This window comes from Bidens hawaiensis, unplaced genomic scaffold, assembly GCF_021521415.1.
Source record: "Bidens hawaiensis isolate Kalapana, Puna unplaced genomic scaffold, B.hawaiensis_p1.1 tig00011150_1, whole genome shotgun sequence".
Taxonomy (NCBI): Eukaryota; Viridiplantae; Streptophyta; class Magnoliopsida; order Asterales; family Asteraceae; genus Bidens; species Bidens hawaiensis.
This window is the reverse complement of record NW_027491862.1, coordinates 110,452-132,356: the sequence shown is the minus strand read 5'-3', so window position 1 is coordinate 132,356 and position 21,905 is coordinate 110,452. Positions and strand designations below refer to the sequence as shown.

The following is a 21,905-nucleotide window of genomic DNA, read 5'->3' as shown; positions in this document are numbered from 1 at the left end:
GTGGTAAGCAAGAAAATATATTCTAAGTCCTTACTCACTTTCACATTCTTATCATCTTCTCCTACAATATCTTATTCTCACACTGGAGGGTTACCCCAAAGAGGACCCCTCTGTCCCTTAAGTTCACGGTGCTGCTCATTTTGTAGGTGGAAGAACTCATATTCCGGAAAACCATCGGTGATACAGTACACTCATACCCGAGGAACGTTGATCGTATATAAGTAAGTCGATCCACGCTTCTTCACTTGTCAATCAACTTGTGGCTAGTATGTGTTTTTGGGATATAATTTACTATTTTGATTTCCAATGTTGAATTTGAAACATAACGATGTAAGTAACGTTATTGTGAATGTGTTGGTTTCAAAATATGCTACTTGAGTTTTTTTATCCTTCATCACATTCCTCCGTTGTATTTAGTGGACTTTAGCATCATCTACCTTTCACTTTGTCATGTAATAACTATGCAAATAAGCTTCACATATGTTGTCCCTAACTTTCAGCAACTTGAAACAATAAAGTCTTGTTTTTTTTATTGAGAGGTAGGTGTATGGAATTTGGAGATAGTGATTGATTTTTCATTTTTAAAAGTTGCTATGTGATCAATAAAACAATTACTTAAAAAAATTTATTAATAAATAAAAAAGTGTTTGTTAATAAATACAAACAATATATTGCATTTTCTTATCACGTGTTATAAAATATAATAAATTAAATACTACAATTAAATTACGAACACGTGTAGATGAACGTGTTAGCAATCACAAGCTTTTAAACTATAAATCGAACCATTCGTTATATCCGATCCTTCAAACTGCAAATCATCAACCGAATCATACGAATCCCAAATCTACTAATTTCATTTTTCCAACGGTTTAAAACTTTTAAACCACAAATTACATATTTCAATTAAAGTATAACATAAGACAAAAATATTGCAATTGCAATCAATAATAAAATCATCATAAATCATAAATGAGTATAAAAACATCCCCTTAATCACTTTAATTCACTTAATAATTACAATTAACATAACAATAATCATCATTATCATTGATTTTGACTGTAAAAACAAACTTAGGTAAGTAAATAAATAAATAAAAAATAAAAAATAAATCTACCTACCTTATGAAATGGAATCAACAACATCAAAATCAAAGCAATCTTCATCTAGCTCTCTCTGCAAGTCCAGACTCCACTATATATATACATATACATACACATATATATACATATATATCTCCTGTTTCATCAAAATCATCTTCATCTATCGCCTCTCAGTTCATGCTCTCCAATCCAAACTCATCATATTTCCGATTGAATCCGATAAGTTTATTTTTGCTAATTCGTGACGTCATCCGCCAACGAACGGCAGGTATCTGTTTAATTTTTGCAAAATTATGATGAATTTTATTTATACGTTCGATTTCGATTCTCAGTTTGAAAGTTGATGTGTGATATATGTAATCTGTATAATCGGAATTAGAGGTGTAATTGGATATAATTTGTTAAACCTAGGGTTTCTGGATTAGGTGTTGATGTTGAATTTAGGTTTATTATTAAGCAGATATTTAAGTTATGTGTAGTATACAGATTACGGCCATCTGCATAGAAAATGTTAATTAACCTGTTTGACCTTTAATTGATTAACTATTTAGTGCATGTGTGACTATTTGTTATTGTTTAGTCTAGTGTTCGTTTCTATGTTACCTAATCTGGCACGCTAACACATTGAAGGAATTGAGCTTATGCATGTAATTGATTAACTGTTTCAGAAGTCAGTGCGAAGTGCCTGTCTAATATATCTAACCGTAAATAGAGCTATGTTTCGATACAGTTTGTTAAACTTAGGACTTTTCGGATTACATATTGATGTTAGGTTTAGTATTAAGCAGATTTACATGTAGTGTGCGGTTCTTTCTATAGATAATTTTTAATTAATCTGTTTGACCTTTACTGACTCGTGCTGTTTTGGAAACTGATGGTGTGCCTTTTGGATTTATTTATGCTTGATGTTGAATTTAGTGCATGTATGATGACTTTTTGTTATTGTTTAGTCTAGTGTTGGTTTCTATGTTACCTAATTTGGCATGCTAACACATTGAAGAAATTGAAGTTATGCAAATAATGGATTAACTGTTTCATAAATCAGTGTAAAGTTAGATTTGTTTTTTTTTTCCGGGTTTTAACAACTCCGCGTCTCAGAAATTGGATGGTTGCGTTTTTTTCGATTTACGAGAGTATATTATTGCATAGCTTGTGTTGAATTTGTGTGAAGGAGGTAATAAATAAATGATACTATCCTTACAGTAGAAGTAAACCTCATATATATACTTCAGTGTGTTCTGTGTGTTTCTTGCATTTCATGTGCGATTTTTAGGCAATGTTAGTGTAAAGGGATATTCAGAGGCCAATGACCTCATTATCTATATCAAGTTATTTTAAAATGTGTCGTATGTTTCTTGTGGTTCAGTTTATTAATTTTACGCAACGTATCATATTATTATGTCAATAACACGTGTATTGGTTTTTATTTTCGATATCCAATGCGACGTATTTAAGAGATAAAACCTAATGACCAGCACATATAGTTACGCCTTTTAATTAAGTTAGTGTCCTTACCGGATAGTTGCAAATTTAAATCCAAATATTAAATGTCCTTACCCTTTTGCCCATAGAAGTAACAAGCCAGGAGAAACAAATGTAACACAGTAGGATTCAGTGACATGCAGCATAAAGTGGTGGCGCAGGGAGTCAGGTCCCAAATCATGGCCCCGTGTCCTTTATTTGAAGTTTACTTGATTTGCCTCTTTCATGCTGGCCTCCGGTTTGTTAGGGACCCCCTAGGAGTTACCAAATAAACACAGTTTGAATGTTTGATCACTGATGCCTTATTGTTTCATAAGTGGATCATTAATCTTCAGCTCCTCTTAGATTGAGAGTTTGACGCTACAATCGTTAAGCCTTAATTAGGTTGGGTGTCAGCTGTCTGTATGCAGTTTGACTATCTCACTTTGTCTCATTAAAAAAGGAAATTAAATTAAGCCTCAACAATTCATTCTATCTGAAGCTGGAGTTAGATATTTCCTAGAGTTATTAGCACCTGTAGACAGTTCTTAAGGATAGATATGCTGTAACTGAACATTTGAAAATGAAATTCTTCAGACATATGATATTGCTAAATTTCAGTAGAAGAAGCTTGGTATGCTTTGCTGAGGTCACCTTTACCTTAAAGTTCTGTCTTTGTTGAATTTCAGAGGTATAAGAAAAGATAATAACCTGGTCTACATCTTCTTCTTTATATTGATTTGTTTCTCTTTTGCTTCTTCAGTAGTAGCGACATGACTTCTAGCTTTGGTGAAGAGGGCCCCGCTATTGTGCAATTGCAAAAGTGGGAACCTTCTTGTTTACAAGTGAACCTGAAACAGTTCCGCGAAGCTTTCCTTTCCCCAACCAGAGAACTTATATTGTTACTTTCATATCACCACGAAGGGCTGCTTCTTCCTATAGTAAAAGGTCAACATCCAATCTTTATTGCTCATGTTATACGTTCAAATCTGGTTTTTGTTGATCTGAAAATGCAAGTTCTCTTTTATCTGCAGATGTAAGGGTGGATGATCAAATCAATTCCGATCCAGTAACATATGCTCCCCAAGCAGATATTGTAAAATCTAATAGTTACCCTATGCTTTCTGATATAAATTCACTTGCTTGGGGTATATGTGAGGATTCAAATAGTGAGCATGATGGAGCTTCATTTAGAGAACTTTTATTTGTGATTGGAGACCGTGGGTTGACCGTCCATGCATTTTGTCAACCGAGTCAATGCTATGAGTCCATCGAACCTATGCCAGATGGCCAGAATGGAGAAGGGATATGGGTGGAGTGGGGTCCATCTACCTCAGGAGATGTAATTGTACACACTTTCTTGGGGTCTGGAGACGATCTGTTAGAGATTGCTGAACCAAAAAAGTGGTTGAAAACTTTTCTTACTAAGGTCATAACAGTCGAATCTGAAGGCAAACTTTATAGTAGATTTCCAGACAAGTCACAGTTCCCATCCTCCAGTAAAGTTGTTTCCTTCAACATATTTGAAAATGATTCTACACTTCTGAGGTTCATATTAAACAAAAATAGTGATTTAGATCCTGAGGGGGATGAAATGAGCATATCATACAAATGTTGTGGAGTATTTGTTAATAATTCACATGACCTAATTGGGTTTGTTTTAACATGGGTTAATGATGAATCTGAAAGAAAGAAGAGAAAACATGTACTTGTTGGTAAGATAGTTAGCTGGGGCATACAATGGGTCTGCTCAGTGAATCTTGATGAGGATGTATATATGGTTCCTGTAGATCAATGGACCGACTTCAAGTTTTTAGATAAATATCTTATATGCCTTAATTCTACTGGCCAGATACATTTTTTTGGTGATGTAACTGGTGAATACATGGGATGTGTTAATCTTTTAGAGATATATGGATTGAAAAAGCTATCTGATCAAAACAATGATTTTGTTGGTAAAAGTGTGTTTAGGACACTTCTTGTTGCTTCGCGTGCCTCATTGTTGGCTGCAGTTGATGACTATGGTATAGTTTATGTAACTCGTGTCAGTGATCTTCTTTCAGACATAAATAACACAGTTGAAAAATCACTGCCACAATATCAAAAGTTAAAGTACAGGACATTGGTTGGTTGGGAGGTTGGTGGAGCTGACATCAGCCACCAAAGGCTATATGATTATCTTTCTCCAAATACAACACTTAAGGATAAAATGGATTGTAAAGAGTCAGTTATTACCGGTTTCTCTGCTGCTTCACAAATAGCAGGACATAAATCTACCCAGAGTGCTTTGAGAAGTATATTTCTTCCACCAGATAAATATAGCAAAGATGATGTTATATGTCTTTCTCCATTTGGAATCACCTGGCTTCGTAGAAATAATAATAAGATTTCCCGAATTATCCATTTCAACTTGCATTTAAACTCGGGTAGTAATGATGATAAAGGCTCAAATGAAGGTCGGGAAGTTACTATCGCTGATGCGGTTGGTTGCATGTTTCATGGATGTTTTTATTTGGTCACAGACGATTCTCTTTCAGTGGTTCTCCCTTCTATTTCAGTAGCTTCTGGTTGTATTCCTGTTGAAGCCATTGGATTTCGCCAGGTTAATTGTAGTTTAACGGATCAAAGTGTAAATCTCATTGAAGTAAAAGGCTTGAAACAGCCCTGGCCAACTTGGAAATTGGAGGTTTTAGATAGAGTTCTTTTATATGAAAGTCATGAAGAGGCAGATCATCTATGCTCGGAAAATGGTAAGATTTTTATTTATTCTAACTTTCATATAATATAAATGCCTATAAATCTTTAGGTGCTTCACTGTAGCTGATTATTTGAATGCTTATGTGTTATCTATACGCCACTCTTTAAGTATTTGCCTCTGTAGTAATTTTGTATCAAGTGTTTTTTGTATTTAGCTTTTCTTTCACCCATCTACATTCATTTTTTTCTTAATGAAGAAGCCCAATGCTGCAATTCTGTGAGTCGTTTATTATAATAATGCTCCTGTCAACATATAGTGCCAGAACAATCCTCTCTTATGTTGCTTGAATAATCAAGTAATCATAGAAACTTCATGTTACCTTGAATTTCTCCATGGCCTGGGAGAAGAAAAATCAAACCTGATAATTGTTGACCCAGTTTAACGTTGACCATAATTGTATCTAAAACAGAATTATGCATGGGCTTAGTTGACTTTACCTTGTTAATTGGATTATTAATCTAAGCATCAGTTAAGTACCCTGACAATTGTTGACCCAAATTGAAGACTCGTTTTCTACCTGGTTAAGAAATCTTCCATGCTCCAGTTTAAGATTATTTAGCCTTATGCTTAGCTTATGTTGTAAATGTGATACACAAATATAATTTCTAGGACATCCAAATATAACATATCACTTTAACATAAGATTCATATCTATATCTGTCAGGGTGGGACTTGAAGGTTTCTCGGATACGTCGCTTGCAACTGGCATTGGATTACTTGAACTTTCAAGAAATTGAGATGTATGATTTGTAACTTTTTGTTTATAACTCTTTGCAACCTTTTGTTATTAGTTTCTCTTTGGTTCATTTGATTGACTCAAGCAGTCAAGCATTTACAAAATAGAAATACATTTTAGTACCAATAAGGAACTAATAACTTCAAATTCTAATCTTCTATAAATGGCAGTACCTACTATAAAGTAATGCATAGTAGGGGCCTTTTATTTCATCAGTATCACATTTTTCTCCAACTCTGTAACTAACAGACCAATATTGAAAAAAAATAATTTAGTATAATAGAAAATACTTGATTGTTAATTTACAGGATGCATAAAGGTATAAAAATGTAATTGTCTTGTGCTTTTTCATGGATAATCAGTTCATTAGAGATGCTTGCTGGTGTGAGTTTAGCAGAAGAAGGCGTTATAAGATTGGTCTTTGCTGCTGTTTATTTAATGTTGAACAAAGGTGGAAATGATAATGATGTATCTGCTGCAACAAGGTTTGATTCTTTTTAATTTTGATTGATATATCATCTATGTTGATGTCCATTTTGTTATAAGTAGGTTGCAGTGTCATATCATCTTCTTCTCTTATCTTCTTGTCTTGCGCTGTTTACATTTGTGATCAGGCTTCTGTCTTTGGGCACTCGTTTTTCTACCAAAATGACACGTAGCTATGGATCATTGCAGCATATTCAAAATGGGGTTATGTCTACAAGTAACCCAGGCATGAAAGATTCTTCTCTTCTGTTGCTTTTAGCAGATAAAGAGCATAATGAAACTGAAAATTCAAGAAGGCTTCAGGAAATGGCTAGCTTGCTGGAGATTATAAGAAATATGCAATGTCGTCTTGCTACCAAATTTAAAAAATCTGTTACACGATTGGTATGTTCTATTATTATTATTATTATAACAAATTACATTTTACTTTCTTTAGATATATAGAAAATTTCTCTTTCATCCGTAAAACTATGGAAATAACAGAAGTCATCCATTATGTTTGTATATTGTCACAGTTTACGTCATTCCCACTAATGGGCTTTAGTTTTTTTTTAAGTCTAGACGTCTAGTCATGTGCCTTGCACATGTGAGTAATATGGTCTTTTTAGCTCATTTACCCAACAAATAAAAATCCAAAAAAAAAAACAAATTAACTTAAGCACAGACAATAATAATAATAATAAATTAGGGTTGTATCCCTACTGTCTCTTAACACCCCCCACCCCCACCCCAGCTTCTACCAAAAATAAATATGGCTAGGAGAGAGCTGAGATACAACCCCATCTTTGTGTGTGTGTGTGTGTGCATGTTTAGTTTTCTAATCAGAATTATTATAAATTTTGTTTTGGAAATTTTTTGTTGAGTAAATGAGTTAAAAAGACTATATAACCAGAAAACTAACGCCAGTTAGTGGAAAGGACGATTTCTGTTACATCCTTAGTTTAAGGACGAAAAGTTGAAATTTGCTGTATGCATAAAGTTCGAAACTGTATTTTGCTCTTATTGTGATTACTATTTTTTTAATACTTGAGTTATGAAATCAAATGGGTGGTTTCACAGGGGGATGGTTTAAAGCTGTTGGAATTTGCCGATTCAGAGTTATCACAAGATGATCCAAACGTCTCATCAATGGAAACAACTAATGAGCAGGAAAGACATGCTTTGAAAGGAATGGAATCACTTGACTCTAGATCATATTCAGATTTGGAGGGTTTAGGTGGAGCATCTGTTTCTCAAACAGAGACAAGTTTCCTCGGAAGGAGAGGCGTTTCATTTGAAAATCCTAAAGAGATGATTAGTCGTTGGGATGCAGATCAGTTGGACCAAAAAGATGTTGTGAAAGATGCCTTACTTTCTGGTCGTCTTCCATTAGCGGTCCTTAAATTGCATCTTCATAATCAAGAAGGAAGAGATGCTAACCAAGAGCTTAATGATACCTTTGAGAAAGTTCGTGATATTGGAAGGGCTATTGCTTATGATCTGTTTCTTAAGGTGCTTGTTATACCACATTTTAAATGTAAACTTTTTTTTGAACTCTAATGTGTTCATTACCTGTTATACTCAAAAGGGTGAAACTGAAGCTGGTGTAACCACACTTCAAAAGCTAGGAGAGGATCTGGAAAGTTGTCTGAGACAGCTGGTTTTTGGCACTGTAAGGAGATCTCTCAGAAAGCAAATAACTGAAGTGATGAAGATTCATGGATATCTTGGACCATATGAGTCAAAGATACTTGAAGGGATATCATTTATTGAGGTATTTGTCATGTTTATGTTTTCTTTTATCCAGTTATGTAGTTGCCTCATTCTGATCCTGATACTTGATTGTTTTGTGATAGAGGGTGTACCCTTGCAGTAGTTTTTCTGGAACTTTCCGTGCCAGGCAAAAGGAGTTGATGGCAATTTGTGATGTTAATTCACCAGAAGAAATCAAGCTTTCTTTGTTGAATTCACTATCTAATAAACTTGCAATTGAGTGTGGTGAAGTTGATGGAGTTGTGCTAGGTTTATGGAGACATGTCAGCAAATATCCAGATGTTTCTGTGATTGATGATGATGATGACACCCATGATTCTTACTGGGCTGCAGCCGCCGTCTGGTCTGATACTTGGGATCAGAGAATTATTGATCGTGTAGGTGTATATCTAGCTTGCAAGTATAATTCTTTCTTGATGTTATAAACTGACACAACAATGCATATTTATTAAGTCAACTAAAATAGTTTATATGTTTCTTATTTGCAGATAGTGCTAGACAGACTTTCTCTTATGGATCTTAATGTGTCATGGGAATCACAATTTGAGTACCACATATCCCACAGTAACTGGGAGGAAGCTTCCAAACTCATAGATATAATTCCATCATTTTCATCATCACATGGAAATCTTAGAGTCACTTTGGATGGTTTACCAAGTACATCCGTTGGAACCAAAAGTGAGTTTGGCGATTATGGAAACTACATGTATTCTATACAAGATTTGGATGCTGTGTACATGGATGTCCCAGATATCAAAATACTTAGATTCCCATCCATTAATACATCCTCCGCGTGGTTGAAATCACTTGTGGAATCTCAACTCGCTAAGAAATTCATATTCCTTAAAGAATTCTGGGAGGGTACTGAGGAATTAGTATGTCTTCTAGCACGGACAGGCTTTGTTACCAATTCCAGTGATGTATCTCTTCCTGAGGAGTCAACAAACGAGTCAACTGATCTGTATTTAGTAAATGTTGATAATGACATCCGCAATGCTTCTTTCCTGGGTCTGCACAAGCTTTTTCTGCAGCATTGTATTCAACTTAACTTGCCATTCCTACTTGATCTTTACCTCGATCACCATAAGTTGGCTATAGGTTGTGAACATCTTTCTCCCTTGCTTGAAGCTGCTGTAAGTTAACATTTTATGTTCTTTCCCGTTTTCATTTCTCTTCTATTCTCAATTACACTTGTAAACGTATTGAGTGAACACGAATGGGCACGTCCGTGTTCGTGCCTTTTTAATCAAACAAATGATTGGAGACAGAAAATTAAGTGAATGAGGTTTTCATGTTCGTGTTCGTTCGTTAAGATAATGAACATGTTCGTGTTCGTTATGTGTGTTCATGTACGTAAACAAATGAACATAGATGAACAAACATAACTGAGCTACAACCAATCAAAAGTAAATGTGAACAACAATTTGTTGGGCCTAAAGAGTTATTTAAACTACACTAATTTGTAGACTAATGGACTTAAAACAAACGTAAACTAACGAACATAAATGAATGGGACATATGTTCATGTTTGTTTGTTTGACTAATTGATCAAAGTTTTTGTTCATGTTCGTTCGTTTTAATATAGAAACAACATAAACGAACTTCCCACCGAACATTTTACGAACAGTTCACTGAACGTTCGGTTCGTTTACTGGCCTGTGCTCAGTATTATGTTTATGCATTGTGATTCATGTCTGCACAGGGAGATTGTCAATGGGCAAAATGGTTACTTTTATCAAGAGTCAAAGGGAGCGAATATGAGGCATCATTCTCAAACGCTCGTGCAATTGCATCGCACAATTTCTCTCCCGGAAATACCCTTGGTGCGGTTGAAATCGATGATATAATTCATACAGTTGATGACATTGCTGAAGGAGCAGGTGAAATGGCAGCTATAGCCACATTAATGTATGCACCAGTTCCTATTCAAGATTGCTTGAGTACCGGTAGCGTAGATAGGAACCGAAGCTCCTCAGCTCAGTGCACATTAGAAAACCTTAGGCCAGCTGTACAACGGTTTCCTACACTATGGCGCACGTTAGTTGCAGCATGTTTTGGGCAAGATCCAACTTGCAATTATTTTAGTTCCAGATCAAAAGGCAAGTGTTTCTATATTTATTCGTTTTGTTTGCTTCTCTATTTATTATATGTGAAATGTTTCTGACTCCAATTATTTGTAAACAGTCTTTGGAAATTCTTATTTATCCGACTATTTGAACCGGCGTGACAATATCTTTTACTCTGCTGGACTTGATACTTCACTTGAACAAATGCTCCCGGGATGGTTCTCTAAGGCTGTTCGGAGACTGGTTCAACTTTATGTGCAGGTTTTACCGATTGCTATTACTCCTTTCATCTGACAATAAACGCAACATTGCATATTTTTACAAAGTTTCCAGAGACATTACTTTTTTTGCTCATAACTTACATATTAACATCACACTGATATCTTCAGTTTTGACAATAGATGATAATAGTTTATTTTTTTGCATTCACTGCAGGGTCCTCTTGGTTGGCAATCCGTTCCAGGGATGCCAGTGGAGGAATCTTTTCTCATTAGGGATGTTGATTATGTAGATAATGGTAATGAGCAAGTTAAGATCACCACATTATCTTGGGAAGCTGCCATCCAAAGACATGTTGAAGAATTATATGGTCCTTCATTAGAGGTCAGTGATATTGTTACGTGAATCTCAATTATGACCCGCCTTGTCACTCGACACTTGAGAATCAGTTTCTTATGTTCACACTTTTTAATAATTGGTTTCAGGGATCTAGACTCGGGCTTGAGCATCACTTGCATCGTGGACGTGCCTTGGCAGCTTTTATACATCTTCTATCTTTAAGAGTTAAAAAGCTAAAATTGGAATATGAAACACGCAGAATGCATTCAGACACATCAGTAAATGGTCAATCAAATATTCAATCCGATGTTCATACTCTGCTTTCTCCAATAACTCCAGACGAAGAATCTCTTCTTTCATCTGTGAGATTCACTGCTCTTATTATCTGTATAACAAGTCCATTATTGATTATTCTCACGTAATTACTTATATAATCTTCTGGTGGTGATTTGCATGCAGGTCATGCCCCTTGCGGTCATGCATTTTGAGGATTCAGTGTTAGTGGCTTCATGTGCTTTCCTTTTAGAGCTATGTGGATTATCTCCTAGTATGCTTCAAGTGGATATAGCTGCTCTGAGGCGAATATCTTCTTTCTTTAAATATATTGATCACACAGATAACTCTGTGCAAACTTCGTTTAAGGGCTCTGCGTTTCTTGAAGGTGATATTACTGGATCAATGGCTCGAGCATTGGCCGAATACTATTTAAAAAACTACAACACTGGTGTTATGAGGGAAAAAGATAAACATAGTAGCACTAATGGTAAACAAGCCAATCGAGCACTTGCGCTTGTTCTTCAGAATCTGGAAAAAGCAAGTCTCCCGTCATTGGTTAGTGGAGAAACATGTGGATCTTGGTTGATGAGTGGAAATGGTGATGGGGCAGATTTGAGGGCACAGCAGAAAGCTGCAAGTCAGCATTGGAGTTTGGTAACAGAGTTCTGTAAAATGCATCAGATACCCTTGAGTACCAAGTATTTGGCAGTTTTAGCTAAAGACAATGACTGGGTACATTATTATCTATGCTAGCATGTTTTAAAATTGTTATATAACCTATGTCCCTCAACATATAAACCGACATTATTGTTTTCAGGTTGGATTTCTGTCAGAGGCTCAGGTTGAAGGACATCCTTTTGACACGGTGATCCAAGTGGTAGGCTTCTTGTTCCTTTCTCTTTTGTTGCTTCACTCTTTTAGCATTTGTTTTTTAACTGTAGTTTTCGCTACAAGTATTTGGGTTGGGGGGGGGGGCAAACGAGTAATTTCTTTATTGGTCGGGTCAGATTGGGTAAAAGATTACACACTTTGTCTCATTGCAGTGATAATCTGACTTTCTAAATGAATTGATTTAGGAGGTTTTTGGCATTTTCATTACAGTTTGGTCAACTTTCAACTTGATTGACCTGTTAGAATTAGGTCTGTAAACAAACTTGAACAGTTAGTGAACCGTTATGTGGGAAGTTTGCTTATTTAATAAACGAACGATCATGAAGAAAACATTTTTGTTCATTTAGTTAGAACGAACATGAACTTTCTATCATGTTCATGAAGGTCCGTTTACGTTCGTTCCTTTAAATTTGTTTATGTTCATTCGTTTATATTTTTTACGTTTGTTAGTTCACCTCTTTTAATATATTCATTTAAAATTTTAGACACATTACAATTTAGTCAAGTTTTAATAACTTTTTAGGCCCAAAACATTGTTCTTCGCATTACATTAGTTGGTTGTAGCTCAGTTATGTTCGTTAATCTGTGTTCAGTTATGTTTGTTCTTTTATACTTTTAACGAACGAACATGAACATGTTTGTTTTTGATCATTTGTTTCATTAAAGGTAAACGAATGACCTCAAAACATGCTCCTTTCGTGTTCGTTCGGTTCGTTTAGAAGCCTAGTTATAGTTAAAGCATTAACCAAATCGACCTGATCATAGGCAAATAGGTCGAAATTGCCACCTCTCTACAACCTGTTATATGTTAGTTTGTTACTATTACTATGACTATTGTGGTTTGTTGTTATTATATGCCACAACAATGAGCCATGTTGCCAATCTTTTAACCATATATGTTGTATTGCAGGCTTCAAAGGAGTTCAGTGATCCTTGTCTAAAGGTTCATATTACAACAGTTCTCAAAGGAATGCAATCAAGGAAAAACGTCCCTTCCTCAAACTTCAACACCATAAATAAAAAGAATGAATCTTCGTTTTTGGAGGATAACAGTTACATCCCTGTGGAACTCTTTGGTATAATAGCTGATTGTGAAAAACAGAAAAATCCCGGAGAGACCCTTTTGTTAAAAGCAAAGGATTTATGTTGGTCAGTTTTAGCAATGGTTGCTGCATGCTTTCCAGATGTATCTCCATTATGCTGCCTAACAGTTTGGCTTGAGATAACAGCAGCAAGGTTAGCCACCTTCTTTTAAATTTTATATAGAATTAATGAAAGATAAATGTATATTGTTTACTCTTCTTTCACAGGGAGATAACATCCATCAAAGTGAACGATATTGCCTCTCAAATATCTAGTAATGTTGCAGCAGCTGTGGATGCTAACAATTTATTGCCAGTGACTGCTAGATCCCAAACACTTCATTACAACCGCAGGAACCCTAAACGAAGGCGGCTCATGGAGTCTGGGCCCATTGATACATTAACTTCAAAGGGGTCTGATGCATCTACTGCTTCCAGTAACACTAGCATATTCATTGATCAAGGAATTATTCTTGGAGGAGAAAGTGAAGAGATCACTGATGAGAATAAAGTTTCCACAGAATCTAATAAAGTGTTTGATTCATTGTCTAAAATGATTGCTGTTCTTTGTGAGCAACGTCTATTTCTTCCTTTGCTGAGAGCTTTTGAAATGTTTCTTCCATCATGTTCACTATTGCCTTTCATCCGTGCTCTTCAGGTTAGTTCTAAATCTTGAACTTTAATTTTAGAGGTGAAAAGATGGGCAGGCCATTTGGGTTGAACCAGCACGCCTTTTGTCCAAAATGATTGATTTTTATCAGCAGTTAGTGTGTCAAACGGAGTTGTATTCAAAATAAAGCATTTTTTCGTATCGCAAACTAATTGCCATTACGGTACTGACCGAATAACATTTTGGTACTGTTGTTCAGTTTTATGGTTTTTGATTTTGATATGAGCCAGTTTCTGTATTATTCGGTATTCTTGCACGGGTATCGAACCAGTATTTTACCACCATAATCAATACGGTTAGCTTTCCACTACAAAGTCAGTTTGGATCTTTTGGTTACAAACGTGTGCTTTTCTGTGGCAACGCGTCTTACTAGTTTTAAAAGGTAACGTATTTTTTAGTGACACGATTTAGAAGTTTTTATGTGACGAGCGTACACGTTGGGCATCTATTAGCCGTTTAGCCCTTTATCTTATAATACCCATTGATTCATTAGAGATAAGAACAAACCCCGCATCCATTTGTAAGTAAATGGGTCAAAATTGCCACATCTACATTAAGTTATCACTTTGATTTTAGTTTTTACTCATGAATTGCTTGTTGTGCGCCTTTTTTCCCACTCTAATTCTTCTGATTAAAAAAACAATATGTGGTATGCAGGCCTTCTCTCAGATGCGTTTATCAGAAGCTTCTGCTCATCTAGGATCATTTTCTGCTAGAATCAAGGAAGAACATATCAATATACAAACAACTCCAGTGAAAGATGGGCCAATTGGGAGTTCACTGGTTTCAGTTGCAGAAAAAGCTTCTGATGCAATGCTGATGACATGTCCATCACCTTATGAAAAAAGATGCTTATTGCAACTATTATCCGCCACTGATTTTGGTGATGGTGGATCTGCCATGTCACACTACCGAAGACTGTATTACAAAATCAGTTTAGCAGAGCCTTTGTTACGCAAAGATGATGTTTTACATCTAGGAAATGAATCTTTGGATGATGCTTCACTTTTAACTGCCTTGGAAACGAATGGGTACTGGGAACAGGCTCGCAATTGGGCCAAACAGTTGGAAACTAGTGGTGGACCTTGGAAGTCAGCTGTACATCATGTAACTGAAACACAGGTATTTTTACAGTTAGTTTTATTTTATATGTATAATTTAATGTTATCTAAATGTAAATCTCCATTTTATAGGCTGAATCAATGGTGGCTGAGTGGAAAGAGTTTCTTTGGGACGTCCCTGAAGAGAGAGTTGCTTTGTGGGGCCACTGCCAGATGCTCTTTGTCAGATATGCTTTTCCTCCATTACAGGTATCTCTGTCCAGTAGGCCTGTAAACAAACTAAAAGAACACGAGCGAGGCATGTTTATGTTCGCTCATTAAACTTTAACTGAACAAACTATCAAACACGAACAATTAAACGAGCGGGTTCGTTTAACTTTAACTGAACAAACGATCAAACACGAACAATTAAACGGACCCCTTCTTGTTCGTGTTTGTTCGTTAACAGATAGTTCTCAAATGTAAACAAACTAACATAGATAACATGGATGAATGAATATAAACGGACATAACTTAGCAAACATCAATTAAAAGTAAATGTGAACATCAATCTATTGATAAAACTAACCTAAATTGTAGTGAGTGATAATGTAACTTCGTAAAACTAAACTAATTGTAACAAGTTTAAGAAAATTAAATGAATATACAAACGAACTGACATGAACAACAAACATAAATGAACGTAAATGATATAACTTAAATCCTAGAGAGACCCGCTTGACAAATTTTTATTCTTATTTTGTAGTCTAATAAAGGTTGTCTTTTGCGTTGTAGGCTGGATTATTCTTCCTGAAACATGCAGAAGCTGTGGACAAAGATCTTCCACCAAAGGAACTCCATGAAATGTTGCTTCTTTCTCTCCAGTGGTTAAGTGGGATGATAACTCAGTCTGCTTCGTACGTATCCTCATTTCATAAGTTCTTAACATCTTGTTTCTTTTTAACTTTTTATATATTTTTTGTAACTACTTTTAGAGTGTACCCGTTGCATCTTCTGAGGGAACTTGAAACTAGAGTGTGGCTTCTGGCAGTAGAATCAGAAGCTCAGGTTAAAAACGAAGGGGAGTTAACCCTAAACAATACCAGTAGAGAAGCCGGATATGGAAAGGGATCAAGTATTGTTGACCATACTGCAAGTATTATAACAAAAATGGATACTCATATTAACACAATGAGAACAAAGAACGAGCATCACAGAACGCCACATGTCATAGATGCAACGGCGTCAAATACCACGAAGTCAAAACACAGAGCTAAAGCCATAGTGACATCAAGAAAGCCTTTTGAATCTGAAGATATTTCTGTTGCTAATAATCTGGAAGTTGACTCAAAGTCAACAGAAGAAAGTTCTCGTGTGAATTTATCTGTTTCAAGGTGGGAAGAAAGCATTGGACCTACTGAGCTGGAGAGGGCTGTTCTTTCTCTGTTGGAGTTTGGGCAAATATCTGCTGCGAGGCAGCTCCAGCATAAGCTGTCTCCGTCTCATTTTCCATCTGAATTCACTCTTGTGGATGCAGCTTTGAAGCTTGCCTCCATTTCAACTCCTAGCAGTAAAGTAGCCATTTCTGTGTTAGATGATGAAGTGCGTTCAGTGATTCAGACACACAACCTGCCAACTGACCATCATTTTGTGGATCCAATGCAGGTATTAATTTTCATGTGTGTTTTCATAGCCAATGAGATAATGTTTCATATGAGAATTAATAATCAATTATACTGAAGCTATTCGAAAATGTTTACATATTAGGATCATCTGTAGTGGGGATGCAGTTATAGGGTATTAGGTGACAACATGGGATTAGAGATTGGGAGATAACTTCGGTTCTTTACTTTTGTTTTAGGGAAATTGTGAAAAGGAGGAAAAGTTCAATAGACTTTTGTTGAATTCACACGCAAGTCCCTGACTATTTTTGCATGATTAATTCTCTTGCCTTATAAAATTAACAATAACAAATCCTCTTTTATATAATAATTTTGTTGAGGGACTTTTCGTGAACAATGTTAAAGTATGTTATTTTCTTATGAAATGAACCCTTTTTTTCCAATTGTGAGAAGTCCAGGGATTTAATTTTGCAAAAAAGTACGTTTATGTTATTAATATTTATCTGTTTCACCTTTCTGTGAGTGTGTGCATGTGTTTCTTAGGCTGTTTGACTGATGATGAATACATACAAATATGTGATTCACTTTGGCATTAATATTTACAAATAATTTTGGTAAATTTTAGGTATTGGAGAGTTTAACGACCTTTTTCATCGATGGTAGAGGGCGTGGATTGTGTAACAGATTGATATCTGTTGTGAAAGCTGCAAATGTATTGGGTCTCACATTTTCAGAGGCATTTGATAAACAGCCAGTTGAACTGCTACAGCTGCTATCTCTCAAAGCTCAAGATTCATTTGAGGAAGCACATCTTTTAATTCAAACTCATTCCATGCCAGCTGCTAGTATTGCTCAGATTCTTGCAGAATCCTTTTTAAAGGTGCACATTTCATATATTAGTCTTCTATTTTCAGCCTTAAATTAGTCAATATTAGATTGTAACCTGATACTGAGGTAGGGGTGGCAATTAATGACACTGCACGAGAATAATCAGGTTTTGGGTTGGCATATTTAACCCAATATAAAACGGGTCATGTTCAGGTTAACCTGTTAATTAAACGGGCCGTGTTTGGGTTGACCAGTTTAATTAAATGGATCGTGTTTGAGCTGATATGTTTAACATGTTTAGTTAAACAGGTTGATCTGCCAATCTGTTTAGTCCTTTAGTTAAACATGTCGACCCACCAAACTTTTTAGTTAAACAGGTTGACCCATTAACCCGGTCAACCAATTATTTTACAACCCACCAACTTGATTAACACAATTATTATCTGGCAACCTGTTTGACACATTTATAGAAAGGCGTTAAACGGGCCGTGTTTGGGTTATATGGTTTTTTAAGTGTGTGTAAGTTAGGGATGATCTTTTTTACTCTGATGATAATAGGGGTCATGTTTAGGTTGACTTATTAATAGAGGTGGCAAAATGGCAGTGCGGGTCGGGCTGACTTACAAACACCCTTTAGTATTTTTTTTACCTTATAAGTAATAAATGTATTAAATACATTTTATAAACTAGCCCTGCTTGTGGTGCGCACATATGATGTATATATGTGTGAACCCTCGGGTGGGCAAAAGTGAAATTGCACTAATTTTGACGTTATTTTACTAATCTCGTGAAAATAACGTTAAAAGTGATGGACGGTTAATCAGGCATCATTTAGTGGCGTTGATAGCCGAAAGACAAGGGTACATGCACCGATCAGCCGGTGTCCCGATGATTGAGTGCTATGTGCCTTATGTCCAAGGCTTGATGCAAAACTACTATCGAGCCGGGGGTCTCACCGGAAGCAGCCTCTCTATCCCTATGGGGTAGAGGTAAGGCTCTTACCCTCCTCAGACCCTACCATAGCTTTGCTATTGGTGGGATATATTGAGTACGATGATGATGATGATGATGACAATTTATAAACTATTTTATTACAAAGATAATATAATTTTCAAAATAAAATTGTTTAGTTGGTTTTCATAAATGAGATTGACCCACAATTTTTTGTAATTAATTTCAGGGCTTATTAGCAGCACATCGTGGCGGCTATATTGATTCTCAGAAAGAAGAAGGCCCTGCTCCTTTATTATGGAGATTTTCGGACTTCCTAAAGTGGGCTGAGCTCTGTCCATCAGAATCAGAAATCGGGCACGCGTTAATGCGTTTAGTAATTACCGGACAGGAAATCCCACATGCCTGTGAGGTACCATTATCATCTTAATCATGAAAAAAGTCGCTTAATAACTGATTAATCTAATTAAGAACAAATACATTCCTTTTCAGGTTGAGCTTCTTATTCTCTCACACCACTTTTACAAATCATCCGCTTGCCTTGATGGTGTTGATGTTCTCGTGGCCCTAGCAGCAACCCGAGTAGAGGCGTACGTTTCCGAAGGCGATTTCCCATGTTTAGCCCGTTTAATAACCGGTGTCGGAAACTTCCACGCCCTTAATTTCATACTCGGGATTCTTATCGAAAACGGGCAATTGGAACTGCTTCTTCAAAAATACTCAGCCGTCACCGACACTCACACGGGCACCGCACAGGCTGTTAGAGGATTCCGTATGGCGGTTCTTACATCACTAAAACAATTCAACCCAAATGACCTTGATGCATTTGCCATGGTGTATAACCACTTTGATATGAAGCATGAAACAGCTTCACTTCTGGAGTCACGTGCTGAACAATCATATCACATGTGGTTCCTTCGTTACAACAAGGATCATACCGAAGACCTTCTAGAAGCTATGAGATACTTCATAGAAGCTGCTGAAGTTCATTCTTCAATCGATGCTGGTAACAAAACACGTGCTGCGTGTGCGAGCGCGTCTCTCGTTTCACTTCAAATTCGTATACCCGATTTCCAATGGCTTAGTTTATCCGCCACGAACGCCCGACGGGCCCTTGTTGAACAATCCCGGTTTCAAGAAGCCCTAATTGTTGCTGAAGCATACGGTCTCAACCAGCCCGGTGAATGGGCCCTGGTGCTTTGGAACCAAATGTTGAAACCTGAGCTCACCGAACAGTTTGTGGCGGAATTTGTGGCAGTCCTACCTCTCCACCAGACTATGCTGGCGGAAATCGCGCGATTCTACCGCGCTGAGGTTGCGGCACGTGGGGACCAGTCTCAGTTTTCGGTTTGGTTGACTGGTGGAGGGTTACCTGCTGAATGGGCCAAGTATTTGGAACGGTCATTTAGGTGTTTGTTAAGGAGGACGAGGGATTTGCGGTTGAGGTTGCAGCTGGCGACAATTGCAACGGGCTTTGCTGATGTCATTTCAGGCTGCGTGAAGGCGTTGGATCGGGTTCCTGATAATGGTGGGCCGCTTGTGTTGAGGAAAGGGCATGGTGGGGCCTACCTTCCTTTAATGTAAAGATGTTGTAAACGGACGGAAAACACAGACAGATGTAGGAGATAGATCGGAATGTTTGTGATGATTGGTTTTCGTGTGGTTATATGGTTAGGCGGCTGTGTTTGGTTGGTGTAATTCTTTTTGTAACGGTCGAAATGTAGTATGTTCTGTATTTTGTGTGTGTGTTTGGGACTTTAAAAACATAAGTTACTCTTGTACATGACAGTAGTAATGTTGAATATACCATTTTTGATGCTTCCATAGACACCATTTTGCCTTGGTACTTGCTAAATTACAACATATAGTACAATACCAAGATAGCCTATTTGATGTTTTATGAATCTCTTTCATTTTATTTTGGTTAAAATAAGACAATTTCAAAGCTATCAAGTAGATTTCAAGCTTTCTAGTATCCTAAGGAATCAAGGACAAATAACCAGCTTATTAGGCCATAAAGTCTCGGGTTAATGGGCATATGTCATTTGTCTTGTCTAGGAGCCCCAAAATTTTGACTTTTTTTCCATGGGAGGTCTTTGGTTTCAATCTTTGAACCACCGTCAAATCAATAATGGGCGGCTGAAATTCTGTTTCCGGATTCAAACTTAGGTATTGATAATTGGTAGACCTAATAGCTTATCGTGTAGTTAAAACGTTAAAAAGCCGGCATTCCGCAAGATAGTTACATTGATTACTTTTATCCCAACATTAAAGGTTATACTGGTGAGCTCTACTATATTAAGTTGATGACTTTAAGAGAGAGAAAAGAGCCGAATATATATATATATATATATATATATATATATACCTTTTTTATAGAACAAACTATAACGCCTAAAATATTTTACCATATGATAATTGCCCATAATATTATTTGATTTCTTAGAGCTCTAAATAAACTTTGTCACTTAAATTGGCATGAAACGACGATTTTACTTTCATGTACAACTTTACTCCCATATTCAACCTACATATAAGGTAATTTAATATTTGAAACAAACCTTACATATGTGGAAAAAAAGCTTGGCCCAAATTGGTAAATATCAAATTCATTATACAAAATTACCATGATAGAATTACAAGTGTGTAACTAACATTTAACTCATTAAACGATTGAAAAAAGAATACATATCAAGCAAAGTAATAAACCTATATTTTCACAACTTATAAACTCCAAGGGCCTCATCTGCAATATTAAAACTCTGTACGAAAACCTAATCCATCATTATAAAACCAAACCCTTAACCATTTCTCAAAACCCTAACTTCTTATTACCACCGGCGGCTGTAATCAAACCAACCAACAATGGTGAAGTTTCTAAAACCAAATAAAGCCGTAATCGTCCTCGGCGGCCGTTTCGCCGGCCGTAAGGCCGTCATCGTGAAACAATTCGACGACGGCACTCGCGACCGTCCGTACGGCCACTGTTTAGTCGCCGGAATATCCAAATACCCTAAGAAAGTAATCCGTAAGGATTCAGCAAAGAAGACAGCCAAAAAGTCACGCGTGAAGGCGTTTATTAAGCTGGTGAACTACAACCACATCATGCCGACTAGGTACACGCTTGATGTAGATCTGAAGGACGTTGTGACGGTTGACGCGTTGCAGTCCAGAGATAAGAAGGTTACCGCGTGTAAGGAGACGAAGGCTAGGTTTGAGGAGCGGTTTAAGACTGGGAAGAACCGGTGGTTTTTTTCCAAGCTCCGGTTTTAAAGTGATGAGGTTGAGGTTGTTATTTCCGTTATTATTATTATTATTATTATTATTGTTATGATAGTTTTGAGTTTTTTTGTTGAGAACTTTGAATGTGTTTTGAAGGATTAATTGTTTGGATTATATTAAGTTTTATGGATTTATGCTTTTTTATTTGCTTTTGATATTGCATAGTAACTAAAAATTGGAGAATATGGTTGTAGATATTTTGGCTAGTTAATAGTTGATTATATTTGATTAATCGTTAGTGCCCATTCCACTATCGGACTAGCAACTAGAAATTACTATAACATACTGATTGGAGAATTGGTGGTTTATGGATTTAAGTGTGCTTACTTGCTTTTGATATTT

General features: G+C 36.4%; 2 protein-coding genes across 2 annotated transcripts; both read left to right on the top strand.

Moving 5' to 3' along the window:
• The first annotated feature begins 1,121 nt into the window (after positions 1 to 1,121).
• LOC143537162 (uncharacterized) lies at positions 1,122 to 20,107 on the top strand. The gene is made up of 25 exons (XM_077030989.1): positions 1,122 to 1,372; positions 3,329 to 3,513; positions 3,600 to 5,315; positions 5,988 to 6,063; positions 6,422 to 6,544; positions 6,674 to 6,929; positions 7,605 to 8,036; positions 8,113 to 8,298; positions 8,381 to 8,674; positions 8,786 to 9,430; positions 10,000 to 10,402; positions 10,482 to 10,624; positions 10,799 to 10,966; positions 11,068 to 11,283; positions 11,381 to 11,929; positions 12,015 to 12,074; positions 12,999 to 13,324; positions 13,399 to 13,828; positions 14,498 to 14,962; positions 15,034 to 15,150; positions 15,676 to 15,797; positions 15,876 to 16,545; positions 17,128 to 17,382; positions 18,511 to 18,693; positions 18,774 to 20,107. Exons 2-25 carry the CDS (start codon positions 3,339 to 3,341, stop codon positions 19,863 to 19,865), a joined length of 9,102 nt encoding a protein of 3,033 aa, XP_076887104.1. The 5' UTR covers positions 1,122 to 1,372; positions 3,329 to 3,338; the 3' UTR covers positions 19,866 to 20,107.
• Positions 20,108 to 21,118: 1,011 nt separating this feature from the next.
• LOC143537159 (large ribosomal subunit protein eL27x-like) lies at positions 21,119 to 21,665 on the top strand. The gene has a single exon (XM_077030988.1). It carries the CDS (start codon positions 21,147 to 21,149, stop codon positions 21,552 to 21,554), a length of 408 nt encoding a protein of 135 aa, XP_076887103.1. The 5' UTR covers positions 21,119 to 21,146; the 3' UTR covers positions 21,555 to 21,665.
• The last annotated feature ends 240 nt before the right edge of the window (positions 21,666 to 21,905 follow it).

Coding starts and splice junctions, on each gene's coding strand:
- LOC143537162 (XM_077030989.1), top strand. CDS start 3,339: ATGACTTCTAGCTTTGGTGAAGAGGGCCCCGCTATTGTGCAATTGCAA. Junction 6,545..6,673: donor GATGTATCTGCTGCAACAAG/GTTTGATTCTTT, acceptor ATTTGTGATCAG/GCTTCTGTCTTTGGGCACTC. Junction 8,675..8,785: donor ATCAGAGAATTATTGATCGT/GTAGGTGTATAT, acceptor TCTTATTTGCAG/ATAGTGCTAGACAGACTTTC.
- LOC143537159 (XM_077030988.1), top strand. CDS start 21,147: ATGGTGAAGTTTCTAAAACCAAATAAAGCCGTAATCGTCCTCGGCGGC.